This window comes from Podarcis erhardii (genome assembly GCF_964252035.2).
Source record: "Podarcis erhardii genome assembly, chromosome: 4".
In the NCBI taxonomy this organism is placed as follows: Eukaryota; Metazoa; Chordata; class Lepidosauria; order Squamata; family Lacertidae; genus Podarcis; species Podarcis erhardii.
In genome coordinates, this window is record NC_138508.1 from 20,413,542 (window position 1) to 20,438,891 (window position 25,350).

General features: G+C 43.6%; 1 protein-coding gene across 1 annotated transcript in view; it reads left to right on the forward strand.

The window, feature by feature from the left end:
• The window catches only part of ARHGAP42 (Rho GTPase activating protein 42), a 168,366-nt gene that overhangs the window by 72,680 nt on the left and 70,336 nt on the right, over positions 1-25,350 (forward strand). Inside the window, exon 4 of the mRNA XM_081860231.1 lies at positions 9,137-9,208. Within this exon, the coding sequence (XP_081716357.1) occupies positions 9,137-9,208 (72 nt within the window). The remainder of the gene's footprint in view (positions 1-9,136; positions 9,209-25,350) is intronic.

A 25,350-nucleotide genomic window follows, 5' to 3' on the forward strand; every position in this document is an offset into this window, starting at 1 on the left:
CTGGGTCAGCGCTACCTGCATGGCAGGGAGCTAGTCGAACCAGAGCCTATGCAACCAGTCACTTTCTGTAATCAATCAAGTTGTGGCCTAAATTCTGCCCAAAACCAAAATTTGAGTCACGTGTGAATTTATTTGGGGGGGGGGGTCTGGGTCTGAACACGCAAATAGTATTGATTGTAGGGCATAATGCCCTTCAGGGTTTTACTATTTCCACTTCACTTAATAAAACCTTTCACTGAGGTGGCAGAACACAACACAACTTGCATAGCTTTCAAAACTGCCATGAAATTATTATTATTATTATTATTATTATTATTATTATTATTATTATTATTATTATTATTTTAAAGTTGCACTACACAGCTTGGTGCACTCTCTCTCTCTCTCTCTCTCTCTCTCGAAACACATCCTCTGTGGGAACGGGATAGATAATATTACCAGGCTGGGTTCAGCCAAAGTGCAAACTGATTGTAGCATGGGATTTCAAACGGCAAAGCCACTTGCCTTTTCTCATTTATGAAAGCAATCCGTTTCTTGTCCTTTCCCTCGAAGCTGTCTTCTGAAACGATGAGCGCGTCACACCCTGTCGGGAACGAGGCACTTAATTTCCCCCAAAATGTAAGAAGTTGGTGATGCTCAGCACTCATGTTGTGCTTTCAAGTGCTCATGTAATTTAGCTATAACTCCCATGATCCCTAGCTAGCGGGACCATTGGTCAGGGATGGTGGGAATTGTAGTCTCAAAACATCTGGAGGGCCAAGTTTGAGGAAGCCTGGCTTATGCAATAATGGCTACTAGCCTGCATACTACCTACAGGATCAGAGACAGCATGTTTCTGAATACATAGGGCAGGTATGGCCAAACTTTGCCCTCCAGATGTTTTGGGACTACAACTCCCATCATCCCTAGCTAACAGGACCAGTGGTCGGGGATGATGGGAATTGCAGTCCCAAAACATCTGGAGGGCCGAGTTTGGCCATGCCTGAATAGGGGGAAATAGTAGGAGAGGACTATTGCTTTTGGGTTTATTTATTTTTCTTTATTACTGAAATGAGGCTGCATTTTAATGTTTTAATGTTGTATTTTAATCTTGCTTTTTAAGCTGTATTTCAATCAGTTGTTTTTATATTTGGTGTTAGCCGCCCTGAGCCTGGTCTTGGCTGAGGAGGGTGGGGTATAAATAATAATAATAATAATAATAATTATTATTATTATTATTATTATTATTATTATTATTATTATTATTATTTTCATAAAATTTATACACTGCTTGATTGTGACAACTGCAACAATTCCCCAAAGCAGTTTACCATAGACAACTTTCTGTTGCTGAACTAAATAGGTCGTGTAGACTGGTCCACCAGGGATGCCTTTGATGTTCTTAGATCCTGGAAGGTATGTCAGAGCTGAAGTGCAACCAACCCAGACTTCCTTCTCCATGTGCCCTCTCTGAGGGAGGTGTGACGGGCGGCAACCAGAGAACAGGCCTTTTTAGTGGTGGCTCCCCACTTATGGAACACTCTCGTAAGGGAGGCCTTCCTGGTACTATCATTGCCTACTTTTAGTGCCAGGCAAAACCGTTTCTTTTCAGCCAGGATTTTGGCCTTTGACTTGCAGAGTTTTAAATAGTGCTGCCTCCTTTTAGTGCGTAGGATGTCTTAGACCATATTTTATATACATAAATGGTTTTTAGCTTTTATTTTGCTTTGTTTTATGCTGGCTTTAATTAAAGGAAGTCACTTTGAGTTTACCTTTTGTAAAAAAAAAAAAAGCAACTAATAAGTGCGACAATAGTAACAGCTCACCTAAGGTCGCCCAGCAAATCCATACAAAGGTGAGAATCCAATTGAGGATTTCTGATTTGTAACTAAGAAACTGCAGGTATCCTGCTAAATGGATCCACTATCACAAGGATTTCTGCTTGTGCAGTGGAAATTTGCCTCCCCGCTGCAAACCTCTGTGCTCATTCCTGATTTGCTCTGAAGGGTTGGAATCTTGCTCTAGGAAGCACAGACTTAACCCCCCCCCCCCAGTCATGAGAGATTTGGCACCACAATGCCAGTGGCATCTTCTAGTAGTAGGAGTTTGATAGTTATATACATATTCTGACAGAGCCAGGCCACCACATGCAAAATTCTAAAGTGCTATAATGTTAGTGTGGGACTCCTGTATTCCCTTTAAAAAGTGTGTGTGTGTGTGTACACCAATTTTCTTCTTCCCCTGCTATGAGTGAAGCTGTGGGCAAAATTTAGGGTTGCGAGGGGCCAGGTAAAAAATCATGTAGGAGCCAGATGCAGTCTTTAAGCAACTGCTTGGCCACCCATTTGTATTACAGTGGTACCTCAGGTTAAGTACCTAATTCGTTCTGGAGGTCCGTTCTTAACTTGAAACTGTTCTTAACCTGAAGCACCACTTTAGCTAATGGGCCTCCTGCTGCCGCTGCGCCTCCAGAGCATGATTTATGTTCTTGTCCTGAAGCAAAGTTCTTAACCTGAGGTAATATTTCTGGGTTAGAGTCTGTAACCTGAAGCGTATGTAACCTGAAGCGCATGTACCACTGTACATTTTAAAATAATTGTGCCCCTTTTCTCAGGATGTTTTTATGGCGTGCATAGTGTGAATCTGTGTTCTGACTCTCCTGAATCGAGGACTGCACAGTAGTCTCTTAAGTTTTAAGGGCTCCCAGGCATGGTACCATTACAAACAGCTACGCTGATTTTGGCTGGGTGCCTGGACATGTTCATTCATGAAAACGATATTTTAAAATACAACTTTCAATTACTTTCTTCCAACACAACAGTTACGCTTGGATTCTTTCTCTTCTTTCTCCTTAACCCCCCAAACAGCTTTTTTTGTGGGTCAGTGCTGCTCAATGTAGAGGGACCATGAATACAAAATCATTTCTCTATTAGCCTGTCTCCAAGCAGAGCTTTGTCCTGATCTTAATGCTGTGGAAATATAGTGTTACGGTCAGAGATAAGTCTGTCCCTCCTCCTGGCTTGAAATTTGAATCATTGGGTGTCTTCTACAGAGTCTGGACCAGTTATGGATCCTGCCCTTAGGCTGAATGACCATCACACCCTTGATTTAGCATTGCATGCAACCATTGGCTTTTTTTAATCTGAGCCTAGAAATTGGGGGTGGTGTTGCTGTTGCATCTGTAATATCTCATTAAAGCATTTACAGTATTTTTCGCTCCATAAGGCGCACTGGACCATAGGGCACACCTAGTTTTTAGGGGGGTAAATCAATAAAAATAATCTTATTTCCCCCCCCAGCCCCAAAGAGCCTGTCCGCTTCTCCCAGAGCTTCTGGGGCTGTCAGGGTAAGCCCGGGTGTCCCCCCCCCCGCCCCAAAGAGCAAAGAAGCCAAGACAGTGAGTGAGATTCATCCCACTGGCTGTCTTGGCTTCCTCTTTAGCCGTGCACAACCTCTCCAGACGTGAGAGGCTGCGCGCAGCTTTGGCATAAGCCAAGACAGCGAACCGGATGGATCCCACTCACTGTCTTGGCTTCGTTTTTAGCCGCAGGGTTGGGGCGGGGGAAGCCCGAGCTCCCCCCAACCCCAGCCCCCAAAGCAGGTCGGGGAGCAGCGGCACGGTTGCGCACAGCCTTGCCGCCGCTCCCGGAGCTTGCGGGGCTGGCGGGGGAAGCCCAGGTTCCCCCCCCCCCCAGCCCCAGGGACCACACATTCGCTCCATAAGACGCACAGACATTTCCCCTTAGTTTTTAAGAGGAAAAAAGTGCGTCTTATGGAGTGAAAAATACGGTATATTCTATGCGTTAGGTAAAAGAGCTCTCAGAGCAATTTACAAAAATCAGTTGCCTTACCAGGACCAAGATAGGTGTAGCTATGGCCATGGTACCTAAAGGCAGGGTGAAGCGGACCACAGTCTCCAATCTGTTCTAACATAGGATCATATATTGTGGGCATCCATCTGTCTCGAGAGACAATGGAGTGCCCTTCCAGGGGTGAAATCAGATGGTTGCATTAGCAGCACCAAAGGGACCTCCCTGGGGCGCAAGCATAGGCAGTGTGTTTGGAGGTCCTGGGCTGCCCAGATAACAAGACCCATTGCTTGACCTCGCTCGACATCGCTCGACCTGATGTGGTCCAAAGGAAAACGGAGCAATACGTTTGGCACCAGCCTGGCTGCAGGAATTGCTAGAAGGAGGCATACAAGGCACCATCCAACCTTCTTAGGGACTGTGGATTTCTGGAGGGTTTGCTCCTTAGCCTTTTCTTCTCTCAAAGATATCCTGCAAGGCAGCGGAGACTTGGGATCAAAGGTAGGCAACCTACCCCAGAAGAAGCATGACATGTCCCGTACAAGAGGCACTCCTCTTCCCTAATTGTATCTGTTGTTGTTGTTATCGTTTAGTCGTGTCCGACTCTTCGTGATCCCATGGACTAGAGCACGCCAGGCACTCCTGTCTTCCACTGCCTCCTGCAGTTTGGTCAAACTCATGTGGCTAGCTTCGAGAACACTATCCAACCATCTCGTCCTCTGTCGTCCCCTTCTCCTTGTGCCCTCCATCTTTCCCAACATCAGGGTCTTTTCCAGGGAGTCTTCTCTTCTCATGAGGTGGCCAAAGTATTGGAGCCTCAGCTTCAGGATCTGTCCTTCCAGTGAGCACTCAGGGCTGATTTCCTTCAGAATGGATAGGTTTGATCTTCTTGCAGTCCATGGGACTCTCAAGAGTCTCCTCCAGCACCATAATTCAAAAGCATCAATTCTTTGGCGATCAGCCTTCTTTATGGTCCAGCTCTCACTTCCATACATCACTACTGGGGAAACCATAACTTTAACTATACGGACCTTTGTTGGCAAGGTGATGTCTCTGCTTTTTAAGATGCTGTCTAGGTTTGTCATTGCTTTTCTCCCAAGGAGCAGGCGTCTTTTAATTTTGTGGCTGCTGTCACCATCTGCAGGGATCATGGAGCCCAAGAAAGTAAAATCTCTCGCTGCCTCCATTTCTTCCCCTTCTATTTATCTAGTCAGCCATTATATCCTGAAACACTTCCCTGTGATGCTATTCTGCTTCTATTGACTTGCTGAAAAAGAAAACCCAACCCATGTTTGTATTTTGTTTACGTCAGGCTGTTAACATTTCTAAAAAAAATAAAAATAAAAATGCAATTACATGTGTTTGTTCACCTTGCACGTCGACCTCACAAGGAGAAACCATTGTGACCACAGTTCCCCTTTTCTATGAATTCCTGACGTACGCACTGCATGAAGATTTGGCTTGTACCGCTTGTGGAAAGGCTGGAATCGGGGAGCGGGGTGGGGAATCAGTGACCAACAACATAAGGTACTTATTACAGGCTTTTCTTAGTAATTTTTGAGAGCCAGCATTTGGGTGCCTGGGAATGCTTGTGTGTTTTTCCTTGTTAAGATGACCTCATAAACCAAAACCTCCTCTTGTGACATTAGCATTTTGGGATCTCTTGTGTTTGCTGAGTTCCAGATCTTGATGGAGGTACCAGAACGTGCCAACTTATTTTTCTACGGTATCAAATTTAATAATCTCTGTCATTTTAAATCTGTGTTCTACGGGAAACACAGCATTCATTTCTGTATTCATTCATTTCTGTGGTGTAGTAGAGAGCTTTTATTGCAGCTTTTGAGTAATCCACACACACCCTTTGGTATAGAAGAGGAATGGAAGGCATACTAAACCCAAGTCAACCATGCCTGAAACCCCATGAACCTCCTTGGCAGTGTTACCTCGGTTGTCAATTCGACTTCCGAAACGTTTGACAACCAAGGTGCAAAGAGCGGTCAGCAATTTCAATTGAGAAAATTGAGAAAAACACAGCGGAAATGATTTAGCTTCCAAAAAGCATTTACTTCCGGGTTTTCGGTGTTCAAAAACCAAAACATTGGCTTCTGAGATGCTCGAAAACCCAGGTACCACCGTACATCAGACAAATTCTTCGGGTGACCTTACCTTTGGGCAAGTAGCAATTGGAGAAAGGGCCTTTCCCATGGCACTACCCAAATTATCTAACTTGGCCACATTTCTTTTTGTTGGTATAGTTTTATTTTTGTTTGTGTGCTTGGCATGATTTTAGGCACCTGCCAAAGTTAGTCCTATTCTTCTGCCCAACCTTTAATGGTATTCCACAATATCGACCACATTTTGATTTTGCGGCTTTATCTTGGGCCTTTAAATCTAGTGGAGCACCGATTTCTCTGCTGTCTTCATTAGGTGTTGTAATTTTGTGGTAAAAAGTCGGCTGTGCCACAATGTCTTTGTGTAAATTATCAGTAAGGATACAATTGATCTCCCCAGAAGTTGCTGTTTCCAAAGTACCGGTACATGGTTTGAATAAACCAACAAGTTTCTAAATATCGATCCTGGATTTGCGTGTGTTTGGGGAGCGGGACGAAGCAACAGAGAACAGCGAGAGAGAGAATTGTTTCACAATTAGTTATTAGGGTGTTTTTATAGTCTGGTTTTCTGAGTAAGAATCTGGCAGATGGCGAAACAACAGACCAGTCAGCACTTTGAGGAGGGACTGACGTGTTGCCATTTGAGAATCCAAACTTACTCACTTAGAAAATCCTGCTTTGGGAAAATTACATATCTACTTGTGCAGAGAAATGCCCTGAATATGCAGTGTTAACTTTCTGGTAAGCTGGAAATCCCTGTGGCTGTAGTAGGGAGGTTTTTGCACATTACTGATGAGGAGGAATAGCGTGGCTGAAAATAGTTCCCAAGAACCACTGCTGGAGCTCTTCAAGGAATTATAGTAGGGTTAGACCAAGCTGCCTATCTGGTGCTTGATTATAGGTTCACCTTTTGCACGTATTTTTGGAAAAGGATGCACAAATAAGCTCACATTTAAATTGTACATTTGTTTGCATGTACTTCTTTACATAAAATACATGCTTTTCAATGCATTCCCCCACAAAACTATGCATTTTGTACTTTATCCCTTATGTGAAATTTATAGTTTTGTATGTTTTTTGCGTGCCATGAATTGCAATCCGTAGAAGGGCGTAATCGGAGAGTTGTCTTCCAGTCCGCAAGCAAGTTTGGAAGCATCACATTGGGTTCGCCCAGTGCAAAAACGAGAACAGATTCCTCCCCATCCCTAATTTGTAGTATATCTTTTCAGGGTTTGCTTTTGCTATATAATCCTGAGTGTTACAAGTAAGTTGTAAAGCATGGCTGTGAAACCTATTGCAGAGAGGTCTCATTGACGTTGTTTGTGTGTGTAGTTCTTGTTCCATATGGACAAGGTACTCTGATGGTAATTGATTTTAAGAGTAATGACTGACATGTTAGCCTCTTTCCCCCCAGTTCAACCGACAGCTTTAAGCAACAGCTATCAAAATATCTCCAACAGTTCATATGGTATGTTAAGTAGAAGGCGATTATAACAGATAAAAATTACCCACCAAATTCAAATTATTTGTGGGTGAGGCGGGGAGAATAGCTATATTAAACTTTGCTCCAGACAGTCGTCTTGCCCTTGTATCCCACAATTAGCATTGAAATACATCACTGCTCAAACACTAAAACTTAATTACTCTAAAACAACTGCAGTTCTGGGAGTCTTAAGTATAATGATGCTTCTTCTCTTTAAATATTTATATGCTTTAAACCAAACAACTACAACTACAACGAACCCAGCTTCAATCTCACAAATGGGGAATTTTGGGGACAGATGGAATGACTATTTAGATTTCCTATCTAGAGAGATTGCTAGTAATAAATGTAGTGGGAACAATCATAGCAGTTGGCCAGAAATCATATTTTTTTATAAAACAAGTTCTTAGTGAATATGTAGTGCAATATATTTTAAACAGGCATCTGGGTATACTTTATGCGCATATATATATATATATATATATATATATATATATATTCTGCACCAAGCTAAACCAAAATCAATATCAATATCAGGAAAAGCTTGATTTTGCAACTTGTGTTAATTATATGTGTGTTGGTGAGATTCTACTAGTGTTAAACATGGGAAGGAGTAAAGGACAATCTTTCCCCCAAATTCTTCATTTGTGGCTTGCTTCAGAGTTTAAACCAAGGTTAGGGCCTTTTCAGCATGGATGCTGTATGGAAATACATTTTTTCCACAACCTACTCTTCTGTCTTTGAGGCCCCAAGTAAAAACTTTTATCTTCTTGTGCTTCCATCTAAGTCATACTTAGAGAAGAGCCAATGAAATAAATAGACACAACTACCGTATTTGCTCGAATGTAATGCACACCTTTTGGGGCCAAATTTTGTCAAGAAAATTAGGGTGCTCATAGATTTGATGATGTATTAGATTTGTGTAAATATGGTAACTTAAGTCCGTCGATTTCCAGTAGACTGATTTGTCATGCTGATTTAGTCAGATATACTTTCATCTGTGAGTGTTTGTTACCATATATATATATATGCCAAAAGGTTAAGAGATGGTTGTTTATCCACATATTAGCAAAGCCTATTTTGGTGCCATGAGGGCTAGTATTTTGCTTTATGCGTCATAAAGCAAAGGTTCTAGTCCTTTAACATTTAAAGGTGAGAACAAAGAAAGCAGAGGTTCCCGGGATACTTAATGTTTATTTATTCAGAAATCAATTCAGCTGAATCCATTGAGTCTTAGGACTCAGCTACATTTGCAAAGAAAAAGTGCTTTATATGCGTTGTTTATGCATTCTGACACTGTGACATCAGATGGTGCTGCGGAGTTCCGTTTTTGCTAGCCCGATTTGTCATACAAAGTTTGCAACGCGTTTAACTGAAATGCTTCTTTGATGTGTCTAAATCCAGCCTTACGCTCTACTAAGCCTGTGGAAGGTTACAGACTTAATCATAATTTAGCCGGTGTCTTCATATACAGCTTGCTCTTCGGAAATAGCTGACTCAATAGTCAGTGGAATAGTTCAGTCAGTAGAGTGTAAGATTCTTAATCTCAGGGTTCTGGGTTCAAACCCCACACTGGACAATAGATTTCTGCATTGTTGTGGGTTGGACTAGATGATCCTCAAGGTCCTTTCCAATTCTATGAATTATTTCAGGAATTTTGCCACTTCTCGTCTGAGAAGTTGGTGAATCAGAATTATAGTTGGCTAAAAATGTTGTATTCCAAACTGATGCATATTTTTTCACATGTATTTCAGATCCAGAATGCTAATGATGTTTTAATAGCCCCACTGGAGAAATTTCGCAAGGAACAAATAGGTGCAGCAAAAGTAAGTTGTTTCTGAATATTGTTATTCACGGTCACTGCTTCATTTTGTGGTTTCTGTTCCTGGTACTAGACTTAATGTGATTTTTTTGTTGTAAACATCACTTGTAAGCTGCTTTCAGAGCCTCTCGGGACTGTAAAACAGGATATAAGTATTCCAAAACAAATTAATCAGCCCCACAGCTAAACTGTACTGCATGATGAAGCCATGAATACTCATCACTGGGAACGCAGTTTATGGTGGACTTGGTGCTGCTCATATATACAAGTTTTTCCCCAGCGTCCACACAAGGACACCCTCATCAAAAAATAAATAAATTATGATGTTATGTTCCCACTTGGTGTTTCAGGGGGAAATCAGCGAAGTAAAGGAATCAGCAACAGTCTTTAATTAATGCCCATTGTTGTGAGATATCTTGATGTAAGATACCTTCTCTAGATATGAACTATGATTTTTCATCTGCAGGCAGCCACTCCTAACCAGGCAAAGGGCCTTCTCGGTAGTGGCACCTGCCCTGTGAAACGCCCTCCCATCAGATGTCAAGGAAATAAGCAACTGTCCTACTTTTAACAGACAGGCAGCCCTGTTTAGGGAAGTTTTAAATGTTTAATGCTGTATTATGTTATTAATTTGGGCCGCGGGTGGCGCTGTGGGTTAAACCACAGAGCCTAGGACTTGCCGATCAGATTCTGGTTCGCCAGAAGATTCGCCAGGACATGAAGCCATGTTTTAAAGCGGACTGTGACTTCCTGAACGTGTATCTCTGCTTATGTAGAGCGAAGTGGCTGCATGTGGACGTACACTGCTTGGTTTATTAAGTCATGATATGATAGCCTGGACCCAACTACTATGAATATTATAAATCTCTGCAGTACGTCTCTGAATGTGAACAAGCATTGGAAGCTGCCTGTTATTGTGTATTAGATTGCGCCAGAGTTTTCCACACTTGAGCTTCCAGCTATTTTTGGACTACAAGTCCCATCATTGCTAGCTAGCAGGACCAGTGGTCAGGGATGATGGGAACTGTAGTCCAAAAGCAGATGGAGAGCCAAGTTTGGGGAACCCTAGATTATTCCAGTGTGTTCAAAGGGGGGGGGATGTCTGCATCTGCCCCTCCCTGAATTATGGGGCAGGTTATACATCTCTCCACACACAGAGATGCCCTTTTTGCTGTAAAATAAAAGTGACATGTTCATTGGAGGTGAGAGGTTTGCAAAGTAGCTCTGAATGAATCCGGCATTTTGACAGAAGCATAGGCCGGCATTGAATTATTGTTTAGAATGCTGTTCGAGTGATGCTGAAGTTCGTGGGAAGTCAGCAGTGTCTGGGTGAACAGTTCTGATGTGGTTTCCAAAACGGAGGAGGAAACCCTCCAAGTTACGAAACTTTTTCAGCGATATAAACAGCTTGCGTTCCCAGGATTTTCATAGCCCCGCGGCTCTCTCCAGCTTTCCATTCTTAGAATCCTCACCCCATAATATTTAATAGATGCTCTATAGTTGCTCTGCTATTTTGGGAAGGATGTTTAAAAACATCAACTTAGAAATATTAATTTCAATAAACACACACAGGGACAGTAAAATAAAACAATTTCTGACATTTTTGGAAGTCTTAATACAGAGGAGCTAAAGGATTTCAGGAAGAACTTCGTTTGCAGAAAATAAGAACCTTTTACTGTGTTGGTTATGTAACTGTCCTGTGGAATGAAAATGTCATGGAGCAAGTTTAAATAGCTTCGGATTGTTACAAGCCTATATGATGGGGGACACCTGGCTTACTCGTAAGACGCATGAAAAGGATATTGAGGTCTTAGTGGACCAGAAGCTTAATATGAGTCAACTGTGTGTTGCAGCAACAAAAGAAGCTAATGCTATTCTAGGCTGCATCAGCAGAACTACAGTGTCCCTATAACCATTCTATCCTGCCCTGATCAGACCACACCTGGAATATTAGGTCCAGTTCTGGGCGCCACAATTTAAGAAGGATATTGGCAAGCTGGAACGTGTGCAGAGGAGGGCAACCAAAATGATCAAGGGCCTGGAAACCAAGCCCTATGAGGGACAGGACAGTTGAGGGTGTTGGGTATGTTTTACATGGAAAAGAGAAGAGTGAGAGGAGCTATGATAGCCATCTTCAGATATTTCAAGGGCTGTTACATGGAAGATGGAACAAGCTTGTTCTCTCCTGCTCTGGAGGGCAAGACTCGCACCAATGGCTTCAACTTACAAGAAAGGAGATTCTGAGATCTTCCTGACAGTAGGAGCTGTTTTGACAGTGGAATGGTCTCCCTCAGGAAGTTGTGGACTTTCCTTCCTTGGAGGTTTTTAAGCAGAGGTTGGATGGCCATCTGTCATGGATGTTTCAGCTGAGATTCCTCCATTGCAGGGGGCTGAACCCTTGGGAATCTCTTTCAACTATGATTCTGTGTAGGATTGGTCTCTGCAAATATAATTCTCTCTCTCTCTCCTCTACCTCCTACTCACACCCCAAGATTACACAAGCCCAGCTATACATTATACGGGTCGCTAGGCGGTTTATTCCATTCGAGCTGTGAGGGGAAAGTGGGGGAGGGTGACCCCTATCATTTATTGCACAAATGACAGAAAAACACAGAGTGAGCTAAGTGGGAAAGGATTTCAGGCACGAAGTCACTTTCCTTATTTGGTCAATGTGGTTTTGCTGGTCCCCAGCTGGTAATGTTGTTGAGATCACGGGTTGCTGTGCCGTCTGCATTTAGGCGAAAGCCTCCATCCTGTACAATAGCATTTAGCAATGTTTGCTGAAATGCTCATCTCCCTCTTTATTGCTGCCAGTGTCAGATCAAAGAAGACGGAAGGGGCAAACCAAGATACTTTTTTAAAGACACTGAAGAAGGCTCCTTCTCTTTCCTCTAACATTTACATCTGCCTCTCTGTTGGTCTTGGCAGAGCAAGAGACAGATCTGTTTGTTGCTCTGTTGATTTGGCTCCGCTTCGCATTGATGTGGCATTTCAGAGTGTTCTGAGCGCTCTATGTACATTATCCTTGCTGTGATCTTTCCACCAGTCCCGTAAGATAAGTCTGTCCCATTATCTGCAGTTTGCAGATTGGGGCAGGGAGGAGAACTGTAGTGTTCTCTGCCTTAAGCTGCGTAGTGAATTCGCAGCAGGAGTGACATTTCAGATAGAGACCCCTTGGTTTTATTTACATGGAGCCTTTATAAGTGCGTTAAACGTTACAAACTTAAAGCAAAAAATGCATTCGAACGTGTAAGATTCCCGTAATATACCACCAGCCAAATGCTGTCAGTGAATAGACTTGTCTCTCTGGGAAAGCATGAAGAAACAAACGTTTTGAGCAGTGTTCAATAGAAGACAAAATGCCGTGTCCATCAGTTATGGGAAGTGTGTTCTGCAGGAAAGCGTTCCACTGTGCTAAAAGACCCTAGTCGCACAACTGTGGAACAAATACCTGTTGCGTCACAAGAAAGACCCTCAGAGAGGACGGCAGGGAATGTAGGGAACAAGGTGGTTCCTCAGATATCTTGATTTGCAACTCAGCTTCTTTAACTGCGCTGCTAACACCAGCTTTCCCAGAGTCTCTGTCATAGTGTGGCCTGCAGTCCAGTTAATACTGTAGAATAATTCAATACCAAGGTAAAATCTGCAGCCACATGAATATATCTTTATTTCTTGCCTACTTAAAGCTTCTGTCTTGGTTTAAATCCAGGGCTCAGCATGTAAATGATCAGACCGTTGTCCCAGTTCACTCAGGGAAATGCTGTACATTGACCGGCAACAATTCTCCAGGATTTGATGCAAGGGGTCTTTCACAGTCATTCCTGGGGATGATGGGGATTGAACCTGAAACCTTCTTCATGTGAATTACGCACTCTACCCCTGATCTCTGCTGGGCCAAAAGCAGCATAGGGGGTTGGACCCTTGGGTTCCTTCCAGCTTTTCAGTTCTTTGAGCAAATGTTGACTGATGGAGGTGAGGTGGCAAAGAAGAAGACTGCTTTAACATCTTTCTGGGAAAAATCAGAAATCAGGAGGAGCAAAACTTTAATAGAGAATGGAACAAATATAGACTGTCTTTAAAAGACCACTGTAAACATTTGAACTCTTTGACATGGCTTTCAATAACTTTTGCATAGTTACAAAGACTTTGGACACACTAGAGGATTATAATTTGGATGAACTATAATATGCAGTTGGTTAAGATATCTAAAGGACCCACGGAGGGGAGGAGGGAAGTCCTAAGATTCGGAAGAATCTTGTTTGATCTTGAAATTCTAATGTGTTAAATGTGAAATTTATCTTGTAAAACTAATACAGTGGTACCTCAGGTTAAGAACTTAATTCATTCTGGAGGTCTGTTTGTTCTCATTCTGAAGCAAAGTTCTTAACCTGAGATACTATTTCTGGGTTAGCGGAGTCTGTAACCTGAAGCGTCTGTAACCCGAGGTACCACTGTAAAAATTATTTTTAAAAAAATGAATTTCACAAAAGAGATGTTAAAAACAACATCTTTTAAAAAAGATCTTTGTTTTGCATTTTGATCTGATATTGGGCAGAACAGCTGTCCAGCTTCATTTTAGATTATTTGCAAATGCATCTCAAAACCCCTGCATGTTTTTCTTCCCAGCAAATTTCTGGGGTTGAGTGATGAAGCCTATTAAACGTCCTTTGTTTGGTCTCAATTCTTGCCTTACATTGTCGGATTCCATCTCCCATCAGCCCCAACTAGCACAGCCAATGGTCAGGGAAGATGGGAGCTTAGAGTCCTTGTGGGGTACAGGGAATATACTCTTCCAGGGCTTCATAAATGTTCCTAGGCAGGGAGGTATAGCTTTTTCTGGTGCTCATTTCGCAGACAAGCCCAGTGATGGAGAGTTTCAGCTTAGAACAGTTGTTGTGCTGCCAGCTAACCCTCCTGCTTCCCCCTGAGCTTAGTCTGGGAAACCAGCAACTAGCTTGAACTATGCACCCTCCCTCATCTTGGCTTCCCAGTCCCTGACATCATTCTGGGGAATCATTTGGAGTTCCACAAAGGGTTTGAGAATTGCACATCTCCACTAAGAGGTAGGAGGCACCAGACCCTGAAAATGAATGGACCTAAGTGTGTCCATTTCTTTGTCAGGGCCAAAAAAGTGGCCTTTCACAACAACTCTGCTCTAGAATCTGCCGGCAGTTGCTTAGCCAGCCTAAGGGAAGGCCTGCATGTCCCTGGTTAGCCTTTGGTTTAAGCCACCTTTTTCCATCAGTAAACAGGAAGAACATTGTAAACAGTTCTTGAGCATGAGATTTATTTTTTCATAAGATGCTTCTGGCCGTCCAACTTGGAAGGTCTGTGCCGAGATGTTGCTGGGAAAAAGTTGTTTTAGCAGACGCTGTTTTTTAAAGTATGTTTGTTTCTCCATCTGCTGTTAGCCCTTGCGAATATTATAAAAAAGAGAGTGTCTGAATCTGTAAATAAACATCAAAACACTTGGATGTAAAAGAAATATTGTGTAGCAGAAAGTGGAGAAGACGGATGTTATCATGGGCTGAATGTCTTAAATAACTTTTTTTATGTTAACTGGAAGATGTAAAATAGGAAGTCCTCTTTATTTTTATTTATTTTTTCCCTTTGTCTTTTTAAAAATAAAGTCCTCTTTATTTTTATTTATTTTTTCCCTCTGTCTTCCTTGGCATCCTCTGTTTGGGGCCTTTATTAGGGTCCAACAATTGTAAACTCACAGCGGTGGTAGATGGTTGAAGGAGGGACCCTGGTTGGGAAGCAGGGATATGTTGGCCTCCCAGATGAATTTTCATGAGAACTCTTATAAAAGCCACAAACTGATTTGCAAAACTGAATTTAAGATTGGCTATCCCTAGATCGTAAGGGAGTTATTGGTTACTTTCTGTTCTTGTTTTAATTATGTACTGTGTTGTTTTTTTAACAATGTTTTTATATTGCTAACTGTCCCCAGATCTACGAATGAAGGGCGGTACAGTGGTACCTCGGGTTACATACGCTTCAGGATACATACGCTTCAGGTTACAGACTCCGCTAACCCAGAAATATTACCTTGGGTTAAGAACTTTGCTTCAGGATGAGAACAGAAATTGTGCTCCGGCAGCGCGAGTCCCCATTAGCTAAAGTGGTGCTTCAGGTTAAGAACACTTTCAGGTTAAGTATGGACCTCCGGAACAAATTAAGTACGTAACCAGAGGTACCACTGTAATTTAGTAAGTAATAAATAATTATTAAACAGGGTAAAACCTTGTGCTAAATCAATCCATTGTTCCAGCTATATTGTCTGCACTGATTGGCACTGAGTCCCCAGGTCTCTGTCTTTCCCTGTCTAACGTGGAAATGCTGGGGCTGAATTCTGGGACCTCCTGCATGCAAAAAAAAATATTGAAAAAAATCACTCTACCCCTGAGCTATAATCCTTCCTGAATTAATGCTGGCTAGGGCGTCTCAGGTGGGCAGCCCCTGGCCAGCCTTAGCAAAGCCCTGCTGCACCTCCACCTGACAAAGAGACCCTCCCCAGATCCCAAAGCGGACATCTTCTACGAGTTCTGGAGATGGTCTCCTTGCAAGCCAGAAGCTTTGCTGAGGCCTCCTGGATAACAGCTGACATGCAGGAGAGCTACCCTGTCCCTCCTGCTTGTAAAGGTAAAGGACCCCTGGACGGTTAAGTCCAGTCAAAGACGACTATGGGGTTGTGTTGCTCATCTCACTTTCAGGCTGAGGTAGCCGGCGTTTGCCCACAGACAGCTTTCCGGGTCATGTGGCCAGCATGACTGAACCACTTCTGGCGCAACGGGACACCGTGACAGAAGCCAGAGTGCACGGAAACGCCGTTTACTTTCCCACCACAGTGGTACCTATTTATCTACTTGCACTGGCGTGCTTTTGAACTGATAGGTTGGCAGGAGCTGGGACAGAGCAATGGGAGCTCACCCTGTCATGGTAATTCAAACCGCCAACCTTCCGATCGCCAAGCCCCAAGAGGCTCAGTGGTTTAGACCACAGCGCCACCCACATCCTCCTGCTTGTGCATGCCAGCCCAAGAGGCAGGGCGGCTTCCTTGACCCGCAGAGCTGAGACGCAGGGAATAAGTCTTCCAGCACCTCAGCTGAGCAAGTCTCCAGCTCACATGGGGCAGCGGGGAAGGGGCTTGGCTGAGGTGCGGAAGGCTCCCAGTGCTCAGCTGTGCAAGTGCCCACCCCATGCTAACACCCCTCCTTCTAGAAATAGCAGAAGAACGTTGCCTCAGGAGAGTGTGGAAAATTCTCAGAGATGATTCACACCCAGGTGGGCACTTTCTTGATCTCCTGCCATCGGGTCAGAAGATATAGAAGCATGATTAGTCGCACCAACAGGGTAAAGAACAGCTTCTATCCGTGGGCTGTTAGGCTGCTGAATGAAAAGATAACAACAAGGGAACTGACTTTCGGGTTTGGTGTGTGTCAGTAAACGAGGGGAATTAAGACTAAGAGTGCTGAGTGGGGGGTGCTGGTGTAATCTCACTGTATACAAGTTGTACAAGTGACAATAAAGTATTTCAATTTCAAAGAAAGTCACCAGTAATGGCTAGGTCTGACAACAGCCATAAGCCATTACAGTTAAACAAAACCACCATATTTTGAGACGAGCATCTCTGGACCAGACAGTGGGAACAAATGGCCGAAAATGTTTGCCTTCTTTCCCTTTTCAAGATTTCAGTAGTGTCTGTCTGCTCTCATGCTGTTAGAACCAGAACCTTAAATCAGATGAACCTTTGGTCTTAGTCAAGCAAAGCAGCTCTTAGGATGAATTGTCCAAGGGATATATACACACTATGACATTTCATTAAACACACTCGAAGAGGATGAATAAAGAAGGCAAGCAGACTCCACTCCTCTGGCTGTTCGTTTTCAAAACAGGATCCTGTTTCAAGTAACATGCTGAAACAATTAAGAAAATCAAAAGAAGGGAAGAAAACCTTTAAGAAATATTACATTTCTGAAAGCTGCTGTTCGCATGGATAACAGTATGGAAAAATATTACAGGGCATTATCTAAAGTTTTCTTCCCTATTGGAAAGGGGAAGCCATATTTCAAGCTGTTTGTTTCAAAGATATGACAGAAAATGCAGAAAAGTAGAATTTTAGAAATATTTTTTACATCTCTGATGTGTTATTTCTGGCAGTAAGATTTTTTGCAGTTGTCACACCAAAGACTTAAGTAATATTTCAAAAAGTGCATATTTTGCTATTAGATTATCTGCCTATTTTTCATATGGTGCACTGCACTTCTGGAAGTCCCATTGATTATATGTTGGGTTTTGTTTCTGAATTCACATTCTAAATGTAATCCCTCCTTAACTGACTCTTCAGAATTGGCTAGCTGTTCTGAGATGTACCTTCAGAGTCATTAGGAAGATGAAGGTACTTCTAAATAATTTTTTGTTTGTATCAGCAACCGAGTCTGTTTTGTAATTGTCCCAAAACTAAGCAGTCTTTGTTCAGAGCCCATTTTTACTGGTCTCGACAATTAAATAAAAAGGTTAGACTTCACTCTCAGTTCTTAAAACAATCAAAATCAGGACCCCAGCAATGGAGAGCTTCAGGGCTACTTTTCTCCATGGAACTCTGCACATGCTCTGAAGCCCAGATTCTATGGTAGTAGGTAAAAGGTAACCACATAAGTTAGATCGCATTTTGATTTGATGTGCAAGTTTCTTTACGTGTGGTTCCTTTCTCATTCTCTTCCCCACCCTGACCCTCTCCCTTTTCCCAAAATAAAATTCTTTATTTGTTGACATTTGGCTTTAAAGGGCAGTTTTCTGGAATTTCTCACTTAATCTTCCTGACATTCTAGACCGTGAAGTTGTTAAGCCACTCCTTTTGTGTTCTAAGGTTATATAGTTCACAAGGCAAGAGTTGGGCTTTGAGCGGGGGGTAAATCTAAAACTTCTTACTGTTTCAAAGTCTCTATAGCTAAGCTTAAGAAGAGGGGTGCTTGTCCGTTGGGGTGATAAACTGTCCAGATAGCTGGGCTGCCTAAGGCTTCATCAGGAGGTTTGCCAGACTGATGGCAACATCTCATAATTTTGTATGGATGAACCTTCACAAAGAAGGGATCAGTCACAGTCTTCATGTGATCCCCTCAAGGATAAAAGCAGAGTTCTGTTGGATAAGACAAATGGTCTAGTTGGCTAAGCAGATACTTATGGGAAACACACAAGCAATGGAATGAAAGCAACAGCCCACTCCCAGTTTTCACCGTCAGCCGATAGTGTTATACTGCCTATGTTGTTGTTTAGTCGTGTCCGACTCTTCGTGACCCCATGGACCAGAGCACGCCAGGCACTCCTGTCCTCCACTGCTTCACGCAGTTTGGTCAAACTCATGTTGGTAGCTTCAAGAACACTGTCCAACTATCTCGTCCTCTGTCGTCCCCTTCTTCTTGTGCCCTCAATCTTTCCCAACACCAGGGGTTTTTCCAGGGAGTCTTCTCTTCTCATGAGGTGGCCAAAGTATTGGAGCCTCAGCTTCACAATCTGTCCTTCCAGTGAGCACTCGGGGCTGATTTCCTTAAGAATGGATACGTTTGATCTTCTTGCAGTCCATGGGACTTTCAAGAGTCTCCTCCAGCACCATAATTCAAAAGCATCAGTTGTTTGGCAATCAGCCTTCTTTATGGTCCAGCTCTCACTTCCATACATCACTACTGGGAAAACCATAGCTTTAATTATACGGACCTTTGTTGGCAAGGTGATGTTTCTGCTTTTTAAGATGCTGTCTAGGTTTGTCATTGCTTTTCTCCCAAGAAGCAGGCATCTTTTAATTTCATGACTACTGTCACCATCTGCAGTGATCATGGAGCCCAAGAAAGTAAATTCTCTCACTGCCTCCATTTCTTCCCCTTCTATTTGCCAGGAGGTGATGAGACCAGTGGCCATGATCTTAGTTTTTTTTTATGTTGAGCTGCCTATAATTTTCCTATATCTATCATGACTGCATGAAATAGACAAATTCATGAAGATCAAGTCTAATCTTCTTTGAAAGTTATCTAAGCTAGGGGCTGTAATGTTTCTGGGCCCATTTGAGATAGATGGTAAGAATGAGGAAATGGACAACTTTCCATTGTCCCATCAGCAGATGAACCCCACAGTTTGTACAGACAGCTGGTCATCTGTCATGGATATTTCTGTTGCGATTCCTGCATTTCAGGGGGCAAGACAAGATGACCCCTGGGTTCTCTTCCAACTCTACCATTCTCTAATTCTATGGTTCAAGCATTCCTTTTTCTTTATCAGCACCAAGGTCAGTGTGTTCACATGGGCCGAGTTTCTGACAGGAGGAGTTGGAAAACATTCCTTTACTCTTTTGTTATAACAATAATAATATTTTATTGTTCATACCCCGCCCATCTGGCTGGGTTTCCCCAGCCACAACTTGCTATGTCACCTGGAACCAGAGCTGTGATTAACATTAACTATGGTTAGTTTACACCAGGTTAGACTTTTTAAAAAATGAGTACAGTTAATGTTAACCACGGTCTGTCCATCAAAACACAGCTGGGCTAAAACTGCAGTTCTCCCAGCCATGCAACAGGGAAGCGGCTTGCTGTGGCTTTTTCCTGCGCATGCATGTTGTGCTAAGCCATGGTTTAGTGCAGGGATCAGCAGACTTTTTCAGCAGGGGGCCGGTCCACTGTCCCTCAGACCTTGTGGAGGGCTGAACTATATTTTTTTTTGGAGGGGGGAATGAACAAATTCCTATGCCCCACAAATAACCCAGAGATGCATTTTAAATAAGAGCACACATTCTACTCATGTCAAAACACGCTGATTCCCGGATCGTCTGTAGACTGGATTTAGAAGGCGATTGGGCCAGATCCGGGCCCTGTGACTTAGTTTGCCTACCCATGGTTTAGTGTGACATTTGAGCACAGTAATCATGTCCAGTGTTACATATTCCTTTTTTAAGAGGGAAAAAGTAGACTGGTTAGTGCTGAGCAGAGTCCCACTTTATAGAGCCCCTTTGCCTGTGGTAGGTCCATTATACTGTAGTTATTCCAGCTTCTTGACACTCATACTGTCTTTAACAGCCTTTAGTGTTTGGCAGACAATCTAACCTTGCTTTTAGGGGGTTGCTACGGGACCCTCAATTTATGACCCTCCCACCAGTCTTAAACTGGAAGCCTGTGGTGGTCACACATTAGAGGAAATGTTTGGTCCATGGCCAAGTGGCTTCTGGGAGAATCTTCTCAGTAAGAACTGGGCCAAGCACTTAGCATAGAAGCAAGAGCGAAGCCTATAAATTCCACAAGTCTCTTAGAGGGGTGGGTATTGAAGATTGAATCAGAGACTTCATGCGGGGGGGGGGGACCAGAGTCTGACTTTGCGGCCAAAGCTTAACAGCTGGCTAAAGATTTGAACAAAAGTGATGGTGAGGTCAGTGCTCCGCATTGATTAAGGAGGCTGGAAAGAATTTATTGCTTCCAAGATACAGTACAGGAGACTATCTGGAAAGCCAGATCTGTGCAAACAAAAGAAAGTACTCCAGATTTTGTGACATTCCACCAGGAAGGGGGAATTTCTTCCTGAAATGAGGGATGGCTGCCTTCTGATGCTACCTAGAAGTATAGAATGGACACCTGCAATGGAGGCTTAGACTGATTCAGCTAAGCCAGCTTCACCAATTTGGTTCCTAACAGATGTTTCTGACTACAACTCCCAAGCTGCTGCCTGCTGCTTGCTCTGCCCTGACGGAGTCTGGCTGACAATAAACGTGTACCGTATGCTTCTTCATGGAAAAATAAGACATCCCCTGAAAATAAAACCTAGCGCATCTTTGGGAGCAAAAATTAATATAAGATTAATACTGTCTTATTTTCAGGGAAACAGGGTATCATGGCAAGCAAAAGGTGTTACCAGAGTTCAGTAATACATTCCAAGTGACGAAAAAGCAGTTGAGGAGCCAGTGGATCAGGGCCAGTGAAAAGTGTGGCCTGAGGAGGAGCCATTCCTTAGAGGGAGTCCGGGGGGGGGGGGGCGGACAAAGAGAGAGGCTCCCAGACTTGAGGCTTCCCACCCTGGTTCCATAAGATTCGTCAACATACTCAAAAATGTCGCTGGCTTTTTTTACAAGGTAAATCCCTTGATATGGGACTTAACCTGCTTTTGATTTCCCCCCTCATATCTCTTTCATTGGTGGTTCTGCATGAACTTTCACATGTGTTGGGGGTGAAGTTGACCTGAAAATCATTGGCAATTCTATGCTACTTGCTGACCTATCGGTTTGGAAGCCTGGCTTAAAAAAAATAAAATAATAAATCGTAGCGTTCCTGGAATATTTGTCCAAGTCATTTATTTTTTAAAAGCCAGAAGAGTCTGGCTCACTAGCATTTTATGGAGAGATTCCCAGCAGTTCCATCATGTCCGAAATAAAAAGGAAGATGTAAATTCAGTCGAAACGGCTGAGCGATGGCTCAGGCACCGACTGCAATTGTTCGCGTTCTTCCCCATCTCGGGTCGTTTGAAAGAGGAATGTTGGCATGTGGTAAATAAGAGAAAATTAAAAAGCAGATTTGTAGCATTGCTTTCCAGTAAATGCAGCTCTCAGACCACAGGGTACCCTAGTAACAGGAAGTCATGGTTGTTAAACTTCTCTCAGAATAGCTGCTTTCAAAACAGTTTTTGAAAAATAAGATAAAAGGTGGGATGAACTGTTGCACATATCTTAACAGGCTACCTTTTGTTTGCCTCTGTGAGGGAGGCAGGAATTTTAATTGTCTGTTAGCCATGCTTGCTAGTTCTGCATGTGGGCAGAATTTGGGCAGGAGCCAGTGTGAGATGTTGCAGAATTTCAAATGGCTCATTTATCACAGTCACAACAAATGGAATGCTTAACTGTTTGTTACAGGAGCTCATTTTGGATCGTGATTCTCAACTGTAAGTTTCACGTAAATATTGAGTGAAAGGAGCATTCAGTGAGAATTGCTTCCCTCGGGATTTCTGTTGTAATGTAGAGCTAGAGAGAGAGAGAGAGAATTCAGCCCTATCTCTTATTGCATGCATGCAAAAATGACTGGGATTTTGAGGCTGTAATCCTGTGTCCACTTAGGGAACAGTCCTCTAGCAAGATCCATGAGGTTGAGTGGGTTAGAACCCAGTGGATCTCCACCTGATTTCTGAGGTTCCTCGGTTGGCTTACTTCAGCCTTTCTCAACCTGTAGTTCCCCAGAGCTCAGGGATGATGGGAGTTGTAGTCCAACAACATCTGGGGACCCACAGGTTGAGAACTGCTGGCTTACTTCCATCTGAAGCTTTTATCTATCACATGTGTTTACTTTTTCGGGCACATTGTGGTCTAGGCTATCTCACTGGAAGAGTATCCTGCCTCAAAGCGGGACACTGCTCTAGATCAGAGATGGGGGACCTGCAACTCTCCAGATGTGGCTGGACTACAACTGACATTAGTCCTGGCCAGAATAGTTAGGGATGATGAGCTTGCAACATTCAGGTCTTTTTAAACTGAGAGCACGGTTTACTAAACTTGGGTCACCAACTGTTTTTCGACTACAGTTCCTGTGATGGGATAATGAGCTGCTTGTGCGTAAAAGCTTGATCCCTCTGGGGTTTGGCTGGTCAACCAAACCGAATCACTAACGGAGCCCCCAAAGCATGACTCCGTCAGTCGCTGGTAGAATCTGACAGTGGGCGTCTACGGAACTTACTCCAGCATAAAAGCTGTTTGACGGACATGCGCCTCCTGGACTCTCTGCGTGACAGTTTCCGGCGAAGGGTGGGAGTTCCTAAGGGGGGTCTTGTTACCTCTTCACTATTCTCACTGGAAGTATCCCAGAGCCTCCCCTCCGACTCCCCTTCCGCCGGAGCTCCTGCTCTCCCCCTACTGGTTCCTTCTTCTGCTGCAGAATCTCTCCTATTCTCCTGGAGCCTTTCCACCACCTGTTCCTCCGATGGCAGTTCCCTGACAGTTCCCATCATCCCTGACTGCTGGTTTTGCTAGATAGGGATGATGGGAGTTGTAGTCCCAAAACAGCTGAGGACTCCAGCTTGGGAAAGCCTGGTTTAGAGAAAAGAGGAGACATGACAGAGGTATATAAAATTATATAAAATTTATATAAAAGCATATAAAAGCTTTTCTCCCTCACTGATAATGCTAGAACGCCAATGAAGCTGAATGTTGAAGGATTCAGGATAAATTAAAGAATTTCTTCCTTCAGCACATACACAAATTCTCCCACAGGGGGTCATAACAGCCACCAACTTGGATGGTTTTGAAGGGGTTAGATAAATTCATGGAGGAAAAGGCTATTGATAAACCTATCAATGCTCTGTGAAGGTACCCATCTGTCATAGAATCGTAGAGTTGGAATGAGGATCATCTAGCCCAACTCCATGCAATGCAGGAATATGCAGCTGTCCTGTACGGGGATCAAACCTGCAACCTTGGGGCTGTCAGCACCATGTTCTAACCAACAGAGCTATCCAGGCTTGTCTTGGGAGACAATAGAGAAGTGCGCCTTTGGGGGTGAAGTCAACCCCTATTTTTGCCTTGTTCAGAACTTCAGTCCTCTTGTCGAGTGATCCTCTGAGCTCCAAGGAGGCCGTCCATCTTAAGGCAGGCAGTAGCTGACCAGTGGAACACAACTGGCCTACTCCAGCAGACTCTTCTTATGTTCTTAATAATCAGTTTACTGCAGATGGTGATCTCTTTATTTCATTCAGATTTTGCTTTCCTCTGAAATAATACAACCACCTTCTCCCACCTTAGCATAATCCTAATAATAATAATAATAATAATAATAATAATAATAATAATAATTTATTTATACTCTACCCATCTGGTTGAGTTTCCCCAGCCACTCTTGAGCATTAAATATTAAAAACTTCCCTAAACAGGGCTGCCTTCAGATGTCTTTTAAAGATAAGATAGCTGCTTATTTCCTTCACATCTGAAGGGAGGACATTCTACAGGGTGCCACTACTGAGAAGGCCCTCTGTCTGGTTCCCTGTAACCTCACTTCTTGCAGTGAGGGAACCGCCAGAAGGCCGTCGGAGCTGGACATCAATGTCCGGGCTGAACGATGGGGGTGGAGACACTCCTTCAGCTATCCTGGGCTGAGGCCGTTTAGGGCTTTAAAGGTCAGCACCAACACTTTGAATTGGGCTCGGAAACGTACTGGGAGCCAGTGCAGATCTCTCAGGACCGGTGTTATGTGGTCCCGGCAGCCACTCCCAGTCACCAGTCTAGCTACCGCATTCTGGTTAATTGCAGAATTATGCATCAACATTTCTGTGGTTTTCGTCGTTGTTTTTTATCTTGTTCAAACTGCTGTTGCCATGTAGCTAGTTCTGTATTCCTCCATATGTTTCGCCATGCGTAGTTGGAAGAAATGTGAAATTACGGGCTTTGCCTGAGAAAAACCCAAGGGGAGGGTCTGGATGAGAAAATGTCCTGGAGGGGGACAAGATTAAAAACTCAAAACCCCCAGAAGCAGCCAACTTGTTCCTCCTTGCAAAGGGGTGTGAGTTGCATGTAGAAGAAAAGAAGTGTTTGTCCCATGCCTCAGACCCATTCACCCGGGGAGTTCCTTGCACATTGTCACTTCCTGTCCTCCGGAAAAATGCAACGTCTCTTAGTCCCAAAATGGAGCAGTGCACCTGTGGGTGGTAGTTGTTGGGAATCGCAATCAGGGCATCTAGCTGGCCACCGTGAGACTAAAGTACTAGACTAGGCGGGCTTTTTGCCGGATCCCAGCAGAGCCCTTTTTATGTAGGTAGGGCATTCTGTTGATTTTTTTTTTTCCTCACCAGAAAGCTCCTCTGGGCATGTAGGCAGGACTTGATGCCAGGAATGGGACAGGTCAGCAGCCAACATTGCTCTAGGCCAAACCCACATGTCTGGCTCAGGACTGTGATGCTGGCTGAGTTAGAAGCTTCAAGGGCTGAGGGCTGCACTTTGTGGGCAGGGGGGACCTCCATCTCCTCAAAGCTGGGGGGGTGGCCTGGGGCCCATGTACCTACGGGACCGTCTCTCCTGGTATGCCCTGCGGAGGACCTTAAGGTCCACAAATGACAACATTTTGGAGGTCCCAGGTCGCAAGGTGGTTAGATTGGTCTCAACTAGGGCCAGGGCCTTTTCAGTACTGGCCCCGA